The sequence below is a fragment of the Schistocerca gregaria genome, chromosome 11 (genome assembly GCF_023897955.1).
Source record: "Schistocerca gregaria isolate iqSchGreg1 chromosome 11, iqSchGreg1.2, whole genome shotgun sequence".
Lineage (NCBI taxonomy): Eukaryota > Metazoa > Arthropoda > Insecta > Orthoptera > Acrididae > Schistocerca > Schistocerca gregaria.
In genome coordinates, this window is record NC_064930.1 from 99,794,113 (window position 1) to 99,815,410 (window position 21,298).

At 45.4% G+C, this 21,298-nt stretch overlaps 1 protein-coding gene across 1 annotated transcript in view; it reads left to right on the forward strand.

The window, feature by feature from the left end:
* Positions 1–21,298, forward strand: part of LOC126295047 (hornerin-like) — a 156,107-nt gene that overhangs the window by 96,758 nt on the left and 38,051 nt on the right. The window contains exon 9 of the mRNA XM_049987296.1: positions 13,346–13,521. Within this exon, the coding sequence (XP_049843253.1) occupies positions 13,346–13,521 (176 nt within the window). The remainder of the gene's footprint in view (positions 1–13,345; positions 13,522–21,298) is intronic.

Genomic DNA, 21,298 nt, shown 5'->3' on the forward strand with positions numbered 1-21,298 from the left:
AGAAGTCTGCAGTGGGGCACCGAGCCATACGCTTTCTTGAAGTCAAGGAATATGGCATCCATCTGATACCCTTCATCGTTGGTTCGCAAGATAAAAGGGCGAGTTGCTTTCTAAAGCAGTGTTGATGCATGCACAGCAACTTCTCTGTCTCAAGGAAATTCATTATATTCGAACTGAGAATATGTTCGAGAATCCTGCAAACAAACCGATGTTACGGATATAGGACTGTAATTTTGAGGATCCGTCCTTCTACTCTTCTTATATACAGGCGTCACCTGCGGTTTTTCCAGTTGCTCGGGACTTTACGTTGGGCAAGAGATTCCCTATAAATGCAAGCTAAGTAAGGAGCCAATGTAGTCGAGTGCTCTCTGTAAAACCGAATTGGAATCCCATCAGGACCTGGCTGTTGCGGCTGTTGAAAACACCGTCTCAGGTCCAAGAGGTCTCATCCACAAACCATACAAATTGTATAAAGTTTGGCCCTATAGCACTGTGGAGGTTAACCATTGAGAGAAGTGGAAGCAGGGTTCAAACTCCGTTGGTGCCAGTGCTTGCGTATGTTCTTTATGATAGGGATGTGATACCTATTCCACCAGTATTCTCCACACTCTATACTTTGAAGTGTGCGTTTAATGGGCAAATTGACAGGTGCTTAATGTTTGGTGGTCAGCCACCTGATTCAGCACCAGCTCTTCAATGTATGTTGCTCTGATATGACCTTGGTGAGAACCTTGGCTGGTTCTCTGCGGTGTGAATGAACCTTTCATAAAGTAATGTTTCTTAGGCTGCAGATACTATCTTAATGAACAAAACGGTAGACAGTTCAGCTGAACAGGAATGAATGTATATCTACAAAAAGTGCATCATGGAAGTTGGACAAACAAAGATAGATATAAGGAGGTAAAGGAAAAGAAACCATGGGAAACAGAAAAAACACTTCATTTGATGGAGAAATGTAGAAGGCGCACAACATTCAGAGAAAGACAGGAATACAGCAATATCAGTCATTTGAGAAAGAAGTAACTAAGGAGACATGGGAAACCAAAGTGAAATGGTTGCTGGAAAAATGTGAAGAAAGAGTCTGAAGGACTAATTCAAAGTACACAATACTCAAAAGAAAATTTGATGTAATTAAAGGGGGGTGCAATGGGAATTCCACTGTTAAATACAGAGTGCAGATGGATGGAAAGGGTGAACTGGTACCATCTATGAGGTGAAAAACTGGTCTGATGACTTGACAGAAGAAGAAATGAAAATAGCAATAGAAGACATTGGAGGTCCCATATAAGAGTCAGAGGATAACACAGCTTTTGGAAGGCAGAAGAGATAGGTAACATGCCTTTCCGAAATCACTGGAGAGGAGTGTCAACCAAGGTCTGCTCAAGCTGGAGTCTACATGACAGGAGATATACCATTAGACACAATCCTGAAGGCAACAAGAGCAGATTCGTACGAGATCTATTGCATAATCAGCATAACAGCTCATGTACGCAATTTGTCGACAAGAATAATACACTGCTGGCCATTAAAATTACTACACCAAGAAGAAATGCAGATGATAAATGGGTATTCATTGGACAAATACAGGGTGATTCAAAAAGAATACCACAACTTTAAAAATGTGTATTTAATGAAAGAAACATAATATAACCTTCTGTTATACATCATTACAAAGAGTATTTAGAAAGGTTTTTTTTTTCACTCAAAAACAAGTTCAGAGATGTTCAATATGGCCCCCTCCAGACACTCGAGCAATATCAACCCGATACTCCAACTCGTTCCACACTCTCTGTAGCATATCAGGCGTAACAGTTTGGATAGCTGCTGTTATTTCTCGTTTCAAATCATCAATGGTGGCTGGGAGAGGTGGCCGAAACACCATATCCTTAACATACCCCCATAAGAAAAAATCGCAGGGGGTAAGATCAGGGCTTCTTGGAGGCCAGTGATGAAGTGCTCTGTCACGGGCTGCCTGGCGGCCGATCCATCGCCTCGGGTAGTTGACGATACGGTTTCATAACTAACCTTTTTCGTAGGACTCTCCATACAGTTGATTGTGGAATTTGCAGCTCTCTGCTAGCTCTGCGAGTCGATTTTCCTGGGCTGCGAACAAATGCTTGCTGGATGCGTGCTACATTTTCATCACTCGTTCTCGGCCGTCCAGAACTTTTCCCTTTGCACAAACACCCATTCTCTGTAAACTGTTTATACCAACGTTTAATACACCACCTATCAGCAGGTTTAACACCATACTTTGTTCGAAATGCACGCTGAACAACTGTCGTCGATTCACTTCTGCCGTACTCAATAACACAAAAAGCTTTCTGTTGAGCTGTCGCCATCTTAGCATCAACTGACGCTGCCGCCTAGTCAACAGCGCCTCAAGCGAACAAATGTACAACTAAATGAAACTTTATAGCTCCCTTAATTCGCCGACAGATAGTGCTTAGCTCTGCCTTTTGTAGTTGCAGAGTTTTAAATTCCCAAAGTTGTGGTATTCTTTTTGAATCACACTGTATATTATACTATAAGTGACATGTGATTACATTTTCACACAATTTGGGTGCATAGATCCTTAGTACCCCGAACAACCACCTCTGGCCGTAATAACGGCCTTGATACGCCTGGGCATTGAATCAAACAGAGCTCGGATGGTGTGTACAGGTACAGCTGCCCATGCAGCTTCAACATAATACCACAGTTCATCGACAGTAGTGACTGGCGTATTGTGACGAGCCAGTTGGTCGGCCACCATTTACCAGATGTTTTCAATTGGTGAGAGATCTAGAGAATGTGCTGGCCAGGGCAGCAGTTGGTATCTACTGAGGTAAATTTCTTCGAGTTAGGATGGTGTTGAGAAACCATTCTCTGTACATTCATGCTGCTTTACCTGGATTACATCCTGCTGAAGCATACATTAAATGCATGTCTGCCAACTCTGGTGACAAGTAACGCTCCATCTTTGTCAATGCATCATGCACTGTACACATTATCACTCCTCACCAAGGACACAGCACAAGCACATGCAATGGACAACTGACACAGTGGGTAGTGGTGTGCTTGTGGCGAAGGTGAATGTGCCGGTGCAGTGGATGTGGTCACCACATGACACATGTGCTATGAGCCCAGTTGTGTACAGCATGTCTGTTTGGTGGTGAGGGGTGTACGCTGTTTATCACCTGCTGCCGGTTCCACTGTACAATAGACACCTAGGATGTTTGCAAGAGTATGGCAACTGCAGGCATCATTACAATATATGCCTTGAGACTGACAGTCGTTGCTTTGAACAATTACTGTGAGCTACATTGTTGTTAGGCGGTGTATGCTGTGTAAGTGCATTACATGATAAATGTGCAATTTCGACCATTGGTTCCCTGCCTCAATATTATCTGTTATGGAACCACCATCACCTCTTTCAATATGACTCAAATAGGACTTACACGCTAAGAATGGTAATAACATAAGAACAATTTAGAGACCCCATACAGAGAACAAGAGCAGTTCTGTTGCACTTCTCTCGGACACACCTGAAAACACTTTGGTCTGTGATGAGCAGTCGCCTTCCATACTGGATGCTCCTATTATAAATAAAAAACTGGGCAAGTGCGAGAGGGTCACTAAGGGTTCTGTACAAACTTAATTGTGTATATGTACAGTTGATCTACCTGGAAATCAAGAATCCCATTCCCGGGTTCGATTCCCGGCGGGGTCAGGGATTTTCTCTGCCTCGTGATGGCTGGGTGTTGTGTGATGTCCTTAGGTTAGTTAGGTTTAACTATTTCTAAGTTCTAGGGGACTGATGACCATAGATGTTAAGTCCCATAGTGCTCAGAGCCATTTGAACCATTTGAACGAAGAATCCCAACGATTTTTGCCTGTTATCGATGTACACACATCAATAAAAGTTTTGCATCTCCTCGGTGAAATCTGGTAGTCAAGGGAAGACAGGAATCGGTTACGATTGTGGACGGAGCTGTAGTCAGTTACTATTGGTTGTCTTTTACAGTTACATAAAAATGGTTCAAATGGCTCTGAGCACTATGGGACTTAACATCTATGGTCATCAGTCCCCTAGAACTTAGAACTACTTAAACCTAACTACCCTAAGGACATCACACAACACCCAGTCATTACACACAATTTATTTTAAACCAGTAATTCCAGACTCAACAAGGAATAAAAATATCTACATCTACATTTCCATGGCTACTCTGCAAATCACATTCAAGTGGTAGAATGAAATTTTCACTCAACAGTGGAATGTGCGCTGATACGAAAATTCCTGCCAGATTAAAACTGTGTGCCGGACCGAGACTCGAACTCGGGACTTTTGCCTTTCGTGGGCAAGCGCACACTCCGCTGTAGAGTGAAAATTTCATTCTGGAAACATCCCCCAGGCTGTGGCTAAGCCATGTCTCCAAAGTATCCCTTCTTCCAGGAGTGCTAGTTCTGCAAGGTTAGGAGGAGAGCTTCTGTGAAGTTTGGAAGGTAGGAGACGAGATACTGGCAGAAGTGTAGCTCACTCGGTAGAGCGCTTGCCCGCGAAAGGCAAAGGTCCCGAGTTCGGGTCTCGGTCCGGCACACAGTTCTAAACTAACAGGATGTTTCATATTCAAGTGCCTGGCAGAGGGTACATCGAACCATCTTCACAATTCTCTATTATTTCAATCTCGTATAGCGCGTGGAAAGAATGAACACCGATATCTTTCTGTACGAGCTCTGATTTCCCTTATTTTATCGTGGTGATCGTTCCTCCCTATGCAGGTAGGTGCAACAAAATGTTTTCGCATTCGGAGGAGAAAGTTGGTGATTGGAATTTCGCGAGAAGACTCTGTCCCAACTAAAATACCACACGTTATTAATGAAGGAATAAACAACTGTGTAAATAAGAGTGCGTTACAATTTAGCAAATCACCATTAAATGCAGATACATCAGATAATTCTTTTAAAAGCAAGCCATTGTGATCTGAGCAGAAGGCCTTACCTGTCAGAGATGGCAATAAATTAACAATTGCTTAAAACTCGCTGCAACTTGCAAATTACAGGTATTGAAATATTAAACGCAAGTGCCCACAAACACAGCAGAAGGCATCAGACGCCAGGTATGGCAGTGAATAAGGTTTCAAAGGCTTACTGCGTAAATACAAATACCAAATTAGAATTTTAAGGCAAATGACAACAATCACGGCTGAAGGCCTTACACGCCAGAAACGGCAACAATATAAAAGCCTAAAAAAAAAGAGTAACTGATCACCAAATGGGTGAAATAAGATGATGGTAGACATCGTAACACAATCCTTAACATCCACTGAACACTACGCTGCTAGGTTTATTCCAGACGGCGACCAGAGCTATTAACTAGAATTATAACCTGTAACGTAGGCATTACAAGGTACTGTTATAAATAATACAATAGTAAAATACACTCCTGGAAATTGAAATAAGAACACCGTGAATTCATTGTCCCAGGAAGGGGAAACTTTATTGACACATTCCTGGAGTCAGATACATCACATGATCACAATGACAGAACCACAGGCACATAGACACAGGCAACAGAGCATGCACAATGTCGGCACTAGTACAGTGTATATCCACCTTTCGCAGCAATGCAGGCTGCTATTCTCCCATGGAGACGATCGTAGAGATGCTGGACGTAGTCCTGTGGAACGGCTTGCCATGCCATTTCCACCTGGCGCCTCAGTTGGACCAGCGTTCGTGCTGGACGTGCAGACCGCGTGAGACGACGCTTCATCCAGTCCCAAACATGCTCAATGGGGGACAGATCCGGAGATCTTGCTGGCCAGGGTAGTTGACTTACACCTTCTAGAGCACGTTGGGTGGCACGGAATACATGCGGACGTGCATTGTCCTGTTGGAACAGCAAGTTCCCATGCCGGTCTAGGAATGGTAGAACGATGGGTTCGATGACGGTTTGGATGTGCCATGCACTATTCAGTATCCCCTCGACGATCACCAGAGGTGTACGGCCAGTGTAGGAGATCGCTCCCCACACCATGATGCCGGGTGTTGGCCCTGTGTGCCTCGATCGTATGCAGTCCTGATTGTGGCGCTCACCTGCACGGCGCCAAACACGCATACGACCATCATTGGCACCAAGGCAGAAGCGACTCTCATCGCTGAAGACGACACGTCTCCATTCGTCCCTCCATTCACGCCTGTCGCGACAACATTGGATGCGGGCTGCACGATGTGGGGGCGTGAGCGGAAGACGGCCTAACGGTGTGCGGGACTGTAGCCCAGCTTCATGGAGACGGTTGCGAATGGTCCTCGCCGATACCCCAGGAGCAACAGTGTCCCTAATTTGCTGGGAAGTGGCGGTGCGGTCCCCTACGGCACTGCGTAGGATCCTACGGTCTTGGCGTGCATCCGTGCGTCGCTGCGGTCCGGTCCCAGGTCGACGGGCACGTGCGCCTTCCGCCGACCACTGGCGACAACATCGATGTACTGTGGAGACCTTACGCCCCACGTGTTGAGCAATTCGGCGGTACGTCCACCCGGCCTCCCGCATGCCCACTATACGCCCTCGCTCAAAGTCCGTCAACTGCACATACGGTTCACGTCCACGCTGTCGCGGCATGCTACCAGTGTTAAAGACTGCGATGGAGCTCCGTATGCCACGGCAAACTGGCTGACACTGACGGCGGCGGTGCACAAATGCTGCGCAGCTAGCGCCATTCGACGGCCAACACCGCGGTTCCTGGTGTGTCCGCTGTGCCGTGCGTGTGATCATTGCTTGTACAGCCCTCTCGCAGTGTCCGGAGCAAGTATGGTGGGTCTGACACACCGGTGTCAATGTGTTCTTTTTTCCATTTCCAGGAGTGTACAAGGACATGTACATAAGTTCCCTAAAGGGTACTGAGGCAGATTATGGCCGCAGAAGGCGTGGACTGAAGGAGCGTTACACTGAACTACTGGCCATCAGACCTCCTTTTGGAACACACGTGTCGTACAAGAACCAAGGGGCCACAGACGGTGCTCCAGGGATCGACCTCTGAGAAGGTCCGGCAACAAACACTTTCGCGAGCGATGAGATAGGCAGCTGAGAGTTGCATTCACTTCACGAGATGATAACTCGGACTAGTGGTGGTGGAATGAGTAATGATAATCTTGCTGAAGCTACCTGACGTCCGATAAACCAAATGCAACGATGGAACATTACGCCAAAGCCGGAACCGACGGTCTGCACTACATCCCCAGAATACTGTGTTTAGAGCGCACGATATGAGAAAGGAATCACTACCGCCAGAGTAGAAGAATCACCAACCGGCCTACAGTCAAGAAAGCTGTCAAAACTGCACGCCTTACCGGACAGCAGCGGCAAGGCGAGGAAACGTACACTGCCGTTACGTACACTAACCCCCAGGGCGGGCAACTGGGACGTTAGCGGCCACCAGGCAAGAAAAATTACCGCTTGTTGAACTTATCAAATTGTAACAAGTTGAACGCAGTAAACAGTAATAAGTAGTCGAGAAAACCTAGTAAGATTCGCCTTCCCCTAATACTCCACTAGCTGCTCTTCGCCTCGACGACACTAGCAAGGGAACCTTCCCATCGCATCCCTTTCAGATTTAGTTATAAGTTGGCACAGTGGATAGGCCTTGAAAAACTGAACGGAGATCAATCGAGAAAACAGGAAGAAGTTGTGTGGAACTATGAAAAAAAAAAGCAAAATATACAAACTGAGTAGTCCATGCGCAACATAGCAACATCAAGGATAAACTGTGCTCAGGAACGCCGTGGTTCTGTGGTTAGCGTGAGCAGCTGCGGAACCAGCGGTCCTTGGTTCAAGTCTTCCTTCGAGCGAAAAGTTTAATTTTTTTATTTTCAGACAATTATCGAAATTCAGGCACTCACACATAATCAACTTCGCTCTCCAAAATTCGAGTACGGGTTCAGATTTGCTTGGACATATGCAGGATTTGACGGTCTACACACGTAAAAATTTGAAAACGTTAAAAACGTATGTTTTGACAGAGCACAGGGGAAAATGTGCGACTGTGAAACTGTTGCATTCATTTGTTGCTGTTTATGTGACAAACTCTTATGTTTTCATCACTTTTTTGGGAGTAATTATCACATCCACAAGAAAACCTAAATCAGGCAACGTAGAAGAATCTTTTTACCCATTCGCCAAGTGTACATGTTAGGTGGGTCGACAACATATTCCTGTCATGTGACGCACATGCCGTCACCAGTGTCGTACAGAATACATCAGACGTGTTTTCCTGTGGAGGGATCGGTTGACCTATGACCTTGCGGTCAAAAGTTTTCGGTTCGCATTGCAGAGGCACGTCCTTTCGTCTACTAATCGCACGGTTTTGCGGTGCTGTCGCAAAACACGGTCACTAAACTGATTACAGTGAACAGAGACGTCAATGAACGAATGGACAAATCATCACTTTGCGAAAATAAAGAAAAACTTTTCACTCGAGGGAAGACTTGAACCAAGAACCTCTCGTTCCGCAGCTGCTCCCGCTCATGCTCAGCTCAGATTGTCATCGATGTTGCCTATCTTCGCATGGACTACTCAGTTTGTGTATTTTTCTTATTTTTTCATAGTTCCACACAACTTCTTCCTGTTTTCTCGATTGATCTGTGTTCAGTTTTTCAAGGCCTGTCCACCGTGCCAACTTATAACTAAATCTGAGGGGGGGGGGGGGGGGGGGGGGGTGCGATGGGGAGGTTCCCTTGTAAGAGCAGCAACATGAACCCAAGTCACTGGAGAATCGCGCGGTGTCTCTACTCGGATTGAGACGCACTCATCTTAAAGCTTTATGGATCCGGTTTACAACGATGCCGTACACGCTCGTGGCCACAGCCCTTACATCCGGCAGTCCACGTGTGCCACCACCGGTCCCAGCATGTTCTCAAACTGCGCAGATGCGGCTCCTTCTGAATCCCCACTCACACGACCCAGAAAAATCCGATGTCGCCCCAAGGATAGGGCAACAGTTACCACACATCGATAACCGTTGCTGCTGCGGACAGGCAACGCATGGCAGTGGCCCCAGTCAACACAAGGAGAAGACCAACAGCACAGCTCACTCCGTTCTGAGAGTTCCGGAACCTGTACAGAAAATTGGAATAGAGATCAACATAAACATCGTTTCTGTCCTTTTTATTGCTCATGAAAACCACGCATTACGTGTTGTGCCACCATACAGCGTGCCGTCCACAGTTGGTGGTCCAGACTGCTGTAATACCCAGTAGCACGTCCTCTGGCATTGATGCATGCCTGTGTTCGTCTTGGCATACTATCCACAAGGTCATCAAGGCACTGTTGGTCCAGATTGTCCCACCCCTCAATGGCGATTCGGCGTAGGTCCCTCAGAGTGGTTGGTGGGTCACGTCGTCCATAAATAGTGTGGTGTCACCGCCAGACACCACACTTGCTAGGTGGTAGCCTTTAAATCGGCCGCGGTCCGGTAGTATCAGTGATTGCAGACCGAGCGCCGCCACACGGCAGGTCTAGAGAGACTTCCTAGCACTCAGCCCCAGTTGTACAGCCGACTTTGCTAGCGATGGTTCACTGACTTCTACGCTCTCATTTGCCGAGACGATAGTTAGCACAGCCTAGCAAGGCGCCAGTGAATCATGTACCATAAAGAGCGACGTTCTCCATTAATGGATTAAAGTTAAGTATTCCACCAGCTACGTCCTTCTCATTTCTAATTCCCTTGTCATGTTCCAGACCTCACGCCAGCCTGCGTGAGCTGAGACGCGTGCATTTCGGCCTCCTTTAGAAAAACACGGTTGGCTCTCCTGCCACCCACAACAAATAGCCCTTTTCAATTTATACCAGGCATGTTCGATAGGAATCGTGTCTGGACAACATGCTGGCCACACAATTCGAGCGATGTCGTTATTCTGAAGGAAGTCGTACACAAGATGTGCACGATGGGGGCGCGAATTGTCGTCCATGAAGATGAATACCTCCCTAATATACTGCCAATATGGTTACACTATCGGTCGTAGGATAGCATTCACGTATCGTACAGCGTTTACGGCGCCTTTTTGATCACCAGCAGCGTTTGTCAGCCTCACATAATGCCACCCAAAACAGCAGGGAACCTCCATCTTACTGCACTCGCTGGACAGTGTGTCTAAGGCGTTCAGTCTGCCTCAAAACACATCTCCGATGACTGCCTGGTTGGACGCATATGCGACACTCATCGGTGAAGAGAACGTGGTACCAATCCAGAGCGATCCGTTCGGCATGTTGTTGGGCCCATCTGTACTGCGCTGCATGGTGTCATCGTTGCAAAGTTGGACCTCGCCGGGAGTGCATCATGCAGCCTACTGCACACAGTCTGGGTCGTAACACGAGGTCCTGTGGCTGCACGAAAATCACTATTCAACACGGTGGCGTTGCTGCCAGGGTTCCTCTGAGCCATAATCCGTAGGTAGCGGTCATGCAGTAGTAGCCATGGGGCTCTGTATCTCCTCCCTCTCCGAACTATGTCACTTTGGTTCACTCCGAGACGCCTGGACACTTCCCTTGTTGAGAGCCCTTCCTGGCGCAAAGTAACGATGTAGACGCGATCGAGCAACGGTATTGTCCGCATCGCTGAACTACAGACAACACGAGCCTTGTATCTCCTTCCTGGAACTAATCGGTTGTCGGACCCCCTCCGTTAATAGGCTCTGCTCATGCTTGGTTGCTCACATCTTTGAGCGGGTTTAGTGACATCTCTGAACAGTGAAAGGGACTGTGTCTGTGATACAATCTCCACAGTCAACGTCCATCTTCAGGAGTTCTGGGAACCTGGGTGATGCAAAACCCTTTTTTGATGTATGCAGATACTGGCAAGATATTGGCCCCGAGAAATCCAAGACGACACCAGAAATGCTACATTAGTTCTTCAGCGTAGCCTCAACATACAAAAACAAGTGAACAGGTGACTTCAGTTTATATATGTAGGGATAGGAAGCATTTAATAATACATTTCTATTTGCCTACTAAAATATGACTGGAACTTAAATTTTATGTTTGCATGCAATAATGTTCATGTGTTATGCTTTTGACAGATGATGAATGCAACGTATGTCCCATGGCGAAAGATGTTTTTTATGTGATAAAATATGAAGCTTGTTAACTCGTAATTTTGTTTCCTTTACTTGTACTGGAAAATTTAGTTGTTGCCATATTTCATGATTCTAGGTCACCAGGGGGGTGGGTGGAGGGGCAGACATAAATGTCCATATCTTTTGACTGCATTGACTTAAAAGCTTACAATTTGTACAACGCAAAGGGAGCACGGACCTTAATATGTGGCATTAATGTGAACTTCATACGCCAAACTGTTCCAGAAAAGCGTAGACGAACAGGAAAATAGACACTGATTAAAAAAAGTATATTTTGTGTTATATAATTACAGATTAATAATTTTCGAATTCTTTTCCTTTACTTGTACTGTAAAACCTTGCTTCTTGGCAAATTTCACTATTCTAGGACAACGGAAGCACCCTTCAGAATTTGATGAGTGAGTTTTCGAGTATCAAAATATGTGACATAAATGGCTGTATCTTTTAATTTAAGTGACTTATAAACTTGAAATTTTCATACCACAAAGGGAATAATATTAATATGTGACATGAATTTGAACTTGATACGTGTGTCCGTTCCTAACGAAAAGGATTCGTAACAGTCGGAGAGACAGAGGGATAACAAAGCTATTCTATAAGGGTTTCATTTTTCCACATTGAGACATGGAGCCCTAACCGTTGCTCATCGTTCTCTTTTCATCCAGCAGAGATATTTGGAGACTTTTCTCTTATATAGTTTCTATGTTAACATCAGCTAGAACAACTGAGAGAGGTTCATTATTCCCCATCTGAGGTCAATAAACACTGCCGCATTCCTCCAAATCTGCAATATTCGAGACGTACTCAAAAAGACAAAGTCGACATCATGTTAGGTGACGAGCAACAAGCGGAAATTTTCGGCAAAAGCGAGCAGTCAAGCAACAGACCAACGCTACAAAATTTTGAGTCAAACTGACATTTCGTGCGTACACAACTAATTCAGATAATTTTTCGTAAATGGAGCGGTTTGCAAACGGTCACAACTTGCGCTCAATTTCCTCACAACATTGGTAACGAGTAAGATTTTTATGGAATAGTCAACAATTTGACGATTCTGTTTTCGAAAGTCGTTCAAAGAATCTGAACAGAGAGTCCCGAGCACGCCATTTGGACCTATATCAAGGAGTTTGACGCTGCTGCGAGCCCCAGAACGTTTCAGGCGAACGTGTCGTCACGAGAGCACGCCTTCATACGTTCAGACGTTTGTATTGTTAACTACCGAGAAACATCTGCAGCTCACTTACCTCCTGTCATAGTTTTAGAATTGTTTGTTTTCAATAAGACACCAGTGGGCACCAGCTAGATTAGATTTGCTTTCATTCCAATTGATCCGTAGTGAGGAGGTCCCTCAGGATGTAGAACCTGTCAGAAAAACAACAATACATGACAAATATTTACAACTCAAACAAATAAGCTAATGTACCATTCCACAGGTCCCAAGTGGAATGATTGTCATTTTTTTAATGAACACTATATGATAGAATCATTTTACAAATACAAATGAATTTAAAATAAAAAAGTTTTTTTTAATTTATTTATAAGGTAATGAACGTGTAATACAACTACTATAATACTTATTTACAATGAACACATTACTATACTGAAATGGTGCAGAAGTTAGATTTACTTACTTACACACACACACACACACACACACACACACACACACACACACACACACACACACACACACACACACACTTCTTTACAATGGACACATTACTGCACTGGAATTGTGCAGAAGTTATACACACAAATCAGTTGGTTCTACTGAGAAATTCATCAATGGAGTAGGTGGTGTTGGCCACCAATAAATCCTTTAGGCTTCTCTTAAACTGAATTTCATTTGTTGTTAAGCTTTTTATGGCTGCTGGCAAGTTATTGAAAATGTGTGTTCCTGAATAGTGCACACCTTTTTGTACGAGACTAAGTGACTTTAAATCGTTGTGAAGATTATTCTTATTTCTAGTGCTGGTTCCACGAATTGAGCTATTGGTTTGAAAAAGTGATATATTTTTAATGACAAATTTCATTAAAGAATAAATATTTTGGGAAGCAGGGGTTAGTATCCCTATGCGTTACTGTTTTAATGCCCATACAAAACTGAATGTAGTACACTCATGCGCCGGCAGTAATTCCAGCTTTGTGTAACTGCGGTAATGTAACTGTAAATTAAGGCTGACTGCTGTTTGTGAATGTTATGAAGGTAGTTTGAACTATTTTCGGTGTGTTTCAGGGTAAAAACACGAGTGATCAGCGACTCCAGCGTTGGCTTAAGGACGTGGAACGTGTGAAGGACATGCTGCACACGAAATTAACAGGATGGGTACACGATATGCAATACGTCAGCAAACAGATGGTGCGCTACGAGGTAGAGGAAGATAAAAACACTCCTGGGGAGTTTAAAATCAGGTATAAACCAGCGTACACTCAAATCTTTGTCTAACTCATTATGATTTATTAGTGTTGATTTGACTCTTTTTCATGGAAGTACTCATTACTGTTATAGAAAGTACAGGTCTCATTTAATTCAGGATGGATTAAAGAATCAGGACTGATAGATAGAAGTGAAGGGGACAGCTACAGAAACTAGTTATTTACAAAGTTTTTTGATTCCGTTTAGCCTTCAATTTTTGGGTCGTATTTTGTCTCAAAATGTGCCACGTATTACGCAGCAGACGAGCGGAGAAAACCAAAACAGTGCACACTCATACAATGAGGGCTTTCGCGACCGGATGTTTCAGCTGCTGAGGTTGTATGGCCGTGGTCCATGGAACTCTTCAGTCCCTGACGTTCCGTCCAAGGCTCCGTTGGACATCTTCGGAGGTGTTCCTGGTTGTGGCGAATCTTGCCGACTGACGAGTCGGACGACGAAGAACGGCCTAAATACCGACGTAACGTTAGTGACAGCCCCAGACAGTGCACAAGTCCCGCCCAATCATCCCCATCCACACCAATCGATATCCTAAGCTCCGCCCATGATCTGCCGCCTGTTCCAACATCAAAGTTGTCATAACAAGGGAGAAAATCAGTAATTAGTACGAAATACAGTTCTTCCGGTACCATTGTGAAAAGAATTAGAAATATGTTCATTGAGTAGCGAGTTGAAAAACCATCAAGACAGAAAAATAAAAATGGTATCCACACTGTCTTTTTTATTTCATGAGCTTTCATCTGCACTATATAAAAAAAATCTGATACTTGTTAACTGCTGTGACCGCAAATTTCCGTCACATCGGGTAGTGTAAGAAATCCTGTTGGGAAATATTAATTTGTAGTATCGCCAAGGATGCTGTCCATTATCTCGATTGTCTAAAGTCAATATCGTGCATAAACAAGGCAAAGTCGATGTCTTGGTTTGTTTCTGGGTACCTCATTAAGACTAAAGAATATAAGAGTGGGATAATGTAGAAATGCATAATGCAAGCAGTGAGATATTTATTCAGTGACATTCTTCATTAATATTTGCCTGTGTAATGGGTGATTTTTTACCTGTGAACTCTGATGACTGCTTGCTTATAGCAGACACGAGATTACTTTGCGTTCTTCTTCAGTGTTTCAGAGCTTTAGAGCTGCCTATTGTTAAACATATGTGTCATTCCAACACATCTTATCGTACTTGAATGTCTGTCAGGTATCAGTTTTGACAGCAGTTGACCACAACAGTCAAGATTAGGATGATAAATTTATTGAGAGCGCATATCTATGTTTCATTTTGACAGTATTATACAAACAGCTAAGAAGTACTAGCAACACAACACTGCTATTATGAACAACCGCGCTAAAACAAAAAACGACGAACAAAAACACAACAGCGACGAGGACTACCAAAGATCATATTGATGCCCTCTTGGTTGGTGTGGTGGGGAGTAGGTGTGGAGAGGGGTAAATGGGCGGGGCGTGTGCAAATGTCCGGGGCTGTAGCTAACGTATCCTGTGTGGCGGGGGGTAAGAGGGCGGGGCTTGTCCAAATGTCCGGGGCTGTCGCTAACATTTCCTTAAATACCGTGGGAAGTGAGTGTGATCTGAATTTCATGTGATAGCAGAGATAAACCTTGTCAATGAAAAAAACTGTTGATCATAGTACGTCAAAGATAAAAACTTCTCATCGATTCTGTAGCGCCACTGTCCATATATCGCTGAGTTTCATAACTTCTTTTCTGTTAAAATTATCCCATTGTTTATACATACTATATTTCGATGGCTTCTCTATATAGCCATTGATAACATTCGTCATAGTACATAAAACTTCAGTTTCCGAAAATTTCACTACGTGATCATCCAACTGAAGAGCATGTTCCGCCATGGTTGATTTGTCTCTTTTTCCCTAGTCAGTAAAGACTTTTATGTTCCTTCAAGTGTGTATTCACACTTCTCTTTGTAGTTTCAATGTAGACCCTACCACATGTACACGGAATCTTGTTCAAAAATGGCTCTAAGCACTACGGGACTTAACATCTGAGGTCATCAGTCCCCTGGACTTAGACGGCAGCAGCTGCGCGGTTCCGGACTGAAGTGCCTAGAACCGCTTTGGCCAACGGAATCTTGTATACACCACTTGCAGACAGAGGGGGACGTTTATCCTTGACGGAATGACGTGCTTGGCCTATTTTCATAGTTGGTCTGAAAATCGGTCGAATGTTATGCTTTCTTGAAATCTTGCCGATTTGATGGTTCAAATGGCTCTGAGCACTATGGGACTTAACTTCTGAGGTCATCAGTCCCCTAGAACTTAGAACTACTTAAACCTAACTAACCTAAGGACATCACACACATCCATGCCCGAGGCAGGATTCGAACCTGCGACCGTAGCGGTCGCACGGTTCCAGACTGAAGCGCCTAGAACTGCTCGGTCACCCCGGCCGGCGCCGATTTAATCCGTTACTTTTTTGATGAAGGGTAGAGAAACTGCGTTCTTCCATCGCGGTGTCCTATCGTTGTCCTTAGGCCTCCTGTTATTCGGTTGCAAAAATCTATTTATTTCCTTACAAGAGTACCCATTCTTCTCAAAAGCCTGCTTTAGATGTTTTAACTCGACGTCCAGGCATTCCGCCGCACAAATCCTTTTAGATCAGTCCATTAGACTTTTAATTTCTGTTGTGGATGATGGTTGGAATCCTTATGCAAGTATCTGTCGGTATGTGTAACCTTCCGAAAGACTTTATGTTTCAAGCTGCCATCAGTCTGTCTCATAAAGAAGACATCCAAGAAGGATATTGCATTGTCTTTCTCCATTTCCATGGTAAAGTGGATTTAGGATTTATACCATTTAAGTAACAAAAGAATTCCTCTAAAGCTTTTTTTGCCAAGTGATCAAATCACAAATGTATCATCCATGTTTCGATACCAGTTTTTATCTTTGACATACTATGATTGATAGTTATATTTTATCATTGACAAGATTCATCTCTGCTATCACGTGAAATCAAGACCACGCCCACTTTCCACAGTATTTAGGCCGTCCTTAGACGTCCGACTCATCAGTCGGCAAGACTCAGCACAACCAGGAACACATCCGAAGATGTCCAATGTAGCTTCTGATGAAACGTCAGGTATTGAAGAGTTCCATGGACCACGGCCATACAACCCAGAAGAATTCTCGATGTTGTTGCTTTGATTGGAGAAAGTAATAATTTGTGAAAGCTACGATATGGGAAAACGTGTGGTACCTGACATGAAAACAGAGTATCCTTTCCTTATGCAGGACAAAAAAAAGGTCACCTGCAGGGGAAACGGCCGCGGTGGTCTCGCGGTTCTAGGCGCTCAGTCCGGAACAGTGCGACTGCTACGGCCGCAGGTTCGAATCCTGCCTCGGCATGGATGTGTGTGATGTCCTTAGGTTGGTTAGGTTTAAGTAGTTCTATGTTCTAGGGGACTAATGACCACAGCAGTTGAGTCCCATAGTGCTCAGAGCCATTTTTTTGCAGGGGAAATTACGCTAATACTGTGATCAGCGACTGTAGCCCAGATACTGGCAACAAATGACGAGTAGAAGAGGCCACAAGTCATGTTTTAATCTCAATAGACGAAGGAAAAATCCAAGTAGCGATGAGGATTAAACAAAAAGTGGGAAGATGTCAGCAGTGGGGAAGAAGCGAATAGACACGGTTCTTACATATTGTGTTGTTCAAAATGGTTCAAATGGCACTAAGCACTATGGGACTTAACATCTAAGGTCATCAGTCCCCTAGACTTAGAACTACTTAAACCTAACTAACCTAAGGACATAACACACATCCATGCCCGACGCAGGATTCGAACCTGCGACTGCCGCAGCAGTGCGGTTCCAGACTGAAGCGCCGAGACTGCTCGGTCACAGCGGCCGGCTTTTGTGTTGTGATTGTTTAAATCAGTCCGTAGCATACAGCGTAATTACTGGAAATTGCGAGCGAGAGGGAAGCGTAATTGTTACTTAAGTGGTAGACATATGGGGCCATGGAAAGGAGTAGTGTAGGAGATACGTTGGCAGCATGGAGAGTGACAAGGTGGTCTTCGGTATGGGAATGGGTAAGCTCCTAGCAGGCATTGTAGGTCTTGTGGTAGTCTTCTTGGATTATTTTGTGTTATAGTGGGATATGTCCGTTAAAATTATCCGGGCTGTTATGACGTGGTCCGTTGATGAATTCTGTGTCAATTCCCAACGTTTCGCCCCTGAGTGCGGGAGACATCTTCAAGGGGGTCCGTAGCTCGATCGAAAGTCCAAAACACACCTTGGCTCGCTACTGAATGCCGTTAAATTCCGTGTCCGCGCTCTCCAGCGCCGAGGCGTGACGTCACGTGTTTTGAAAACGTCAGTGCAAATGGCCGCTGTCCGCTGCCGTCGATCGCCGTTGCCATCACCCAGTAGTGGACGGGTGGTACACATCTCCTTCAACACCGGCATCCATATACCGTTTAATTTCACGCCCTCCTCCTTTCTATTGAAATTATTAGGGTGTTTGGCGATTTCGGTTGCCTCCCTGTAGAGCCTTTGGTAATATCCGCTTATGCCCGCTAGTACTTGCGTCTCCTCAAAACGAATATGGTGGATACCTGGCTGGAAAGCGTGCTTCGCAACAGCTGATCGTCCCGTTTCTCCTCTTCCACAATTGCCCTTGTGCTCTTCCAATCGTTTCGAAACAGTTCTTTTAGTGGTACCCACATAAATATCTCCACAGCTGCACTGGATCCTAAACACTCTAGCTTTTTCCAATGGTTTGCGAGCGTCCTTGGCAGGCTTAAGGTATTCCTCTATCTTCCTGGTGGGCTTGTAAATTACGGTAATATTCCGCTTTGTCCAGATCCTCCTTATTATTTCAGTTACATTTTCAACAAACGGCAGGAAAACCTTAGATTTTGCTGTAGCCTGTACGTCACTATGATTTCTGCCTGGCTGTCTCAACGCACGTTTTATTTCGGTGGACGAATATCCGTTCTTCATTAGTGCACTGTGGAGATGTTCCATCTCAGCGTCGAGCCCGGTCGCTATCAATGGACCATCTTGTATATATTACACATGAAGTTCCATGCTTTCATGGAACATATTGAAATATAGTATTCTTTGCGATGCATGGAAAATATTTACAATATTTGTTACAGATTATTATCAGACTCGACAAAATAACTTATAATATTACAGGCATTATTTTCTCTATTTACATTTCATTAAAAATGTAAACGTCCTGTGAGTAGGGTTCTAGACTACATCACCATCCATAACACGAATTCCTACACCTTTTTTCCCTCCGCCGGTGTGCCCCAAGGCTCCATCCTCTCCCCCCTTCTGTACCTTTTGTATACGGCGGACATGCCGCAGCCGTCACCCCCCATCCACCTTCTCCAGTTTGCCGATGACACTGCCTGCCTTCCTTGCCCTTGCCCCCACCCTGCAGCGCTCCCAACACCTTCTCCAATCCCATCTTGACCGGTTCACCGCTTGGTGCAACCAGTGGTTGCTCAAGGTCAATCCCTCCAAAACCCAGGCGATCATTGTAGGCAATACCACCCCTTCCTTCCGCCTCCTTGATTTCTATCTCACCATATATGGCCGTCCTTTCGCCCTCATTCCCACCCTCAAGTACCTCAGCGTCACCCTCGACCGTCGCCCCTCCTGGAGTCCCCATCTCCGGACAATCCAAGCCAAGGCATGCTCCCGACTCCGTCTCCTCAAGCTCCTTTCGGGCCATACATGGGGTCTGGACCCCTCTACCATCCTCCACACCTATAAATCCCTTATCCACCCTATCCTTTGCTACGCCCATCCGGCTTGGATCAATGTCCCCCCTACCTTTTATAAATCCCTTCAAATCCTTGATCTCCATGCTCTCTGCCTCGCCTATCGCATCCGTCTCCCTTCCCGCACGAGGATCCTGTACGATCTCATTCCTTTCCCCCACCTCTGCCTTTTCCTTGAAAGGATACGGATGCTGTACACCTCCCGCAAACTCGACCCTCCTCACCTGCTTGTCTCGCCCATCCTCTCCCACACCCGCCCAGTGCCGCACCTGTATTCCCATGTCCCACCTGGTCTCCATCTCTCCACCCTCCTTACCCTCTCCCAAGGTGGCTTCCGCCAGCTCCCCCCTGATGATGTCCTCCTCCCCTCCATCTACCCCTCCCATCAACTTTGATCCAACCCACCCCCACTTCCTGTGTCCTCTCCTCTTGGCACCCTCATTCTCTTCTCTTTCCTTTTCCCCGACCCCTTCCTCCACCCCTCTCCCCCCGGGCACCCTCTGTTCTCCCTTCCCCCTACCTCCCCTGCCCATGCCATCGTTTCTCCCCTCTCCTTCTCCTTCTCCCTGTCCTTCTCCATCTTCCACCCCTCCCCCCCTCCTCCTCTCTTGGCTGGTCCCCGTACTCGTACACGGTTAGAGATCATTCGCGCGCCGGAGATCGACGCCTTGTGTTTCTGTGTGTGCCATCGTTTTGTGCTTCAGTGGTTCGGTGTAATTCGTTTTGTGCACCTACTTTCACGTGTGACAATTTTCGTCTATGTCTGTGTCCAAGTGTCTGAACAACTTTTATCTTGGACTCTACGCCCGTGAACGGCTCCATGTATTTTAAAAAGTGTTTGTCTCTGTTTACATGTCCACCGTATTTTTTTCTCTCACATTGTCTTCATTTGAATCTTGTCTGTTTCTCTGCGGCCGAAGAGCGGCGTAGTATGCTGCTGCTCGCCTGCCTGTAAACAGGTTTGAAAATAACAATAAAGAAAAAAAATAGGGTGCAAGTCTTTCGATTTGACGCCACTTCCGTGACCTGCGCGTCGATGGGGATGAAATGACGACAACACAACACCCAGTCCCCAAGCAGAGAAAATCTTCGACCCAGCCAGGAATCGAACCCGGGCACTTACGATTGACATCGTGTCACTCTGACCACTCAGCTACCGGGGGCGGACTGCATTTCATTCATATCAGTTGAATAAATCGCCTCAAATATTACATAGGCTTCCAGCTGACGCCACAGTGTGGAGAGGAATTGGTCAATGTGAGCAAGGAAATTATGTGGTATAGGATGACCGGTCAGATATACGCAGTAGCACAAGTAACTGTTAGAAAGGTAAAACACATACTCAGGATAAAGTGTTCAGTAGGATGACTCAACATGATCTGTATCCAACTGGGGCTGTTTTTAAGAGCCATATTGCTACTCGCCAGTGGTTATTCTATGAGGATTTTTGGTTCGCTACTCCACATCTGTTGTGGGTTCTGTGAGTGGGTTACTGGTTCACCACAGGCTATAGAGAGACGTGCAGTGGGACAAAGGCGTGGATATTCTGTCAGACAATGGGCGTGAAGATAAGAGTGGTTGGGAATGCGAATTGAAAAGTGGAGATGGCTAGATTGGAAGATAGGGGTGCACTACACAAAGGAAGCAGCTACTCAGGTGGCAGAGTACTTGTGGAGTGCACATGGGGGGTTTTAGGCTAGACAGTAGTTTGAGGTAATCTCATGAATACTCGTTAGTCGGTACAAATTGGAAATTTGTGGGAAGTTCTGTGGGACCAAACTGCTGAGGTCGTCGGTCCCTAGGCTTACACACAACTTACTGTAACGTAAACTATACGCTTAGCACAACACACATACACACACTCACGCACATGTCCGATGGAGCACTCGAATCTCCGACAGGGGGAGCCGCACGGACTGTGACAAGACGCCCTAGACCACGCGGCGTTAGGGAAAACAGACCTATTTAGAGTAAA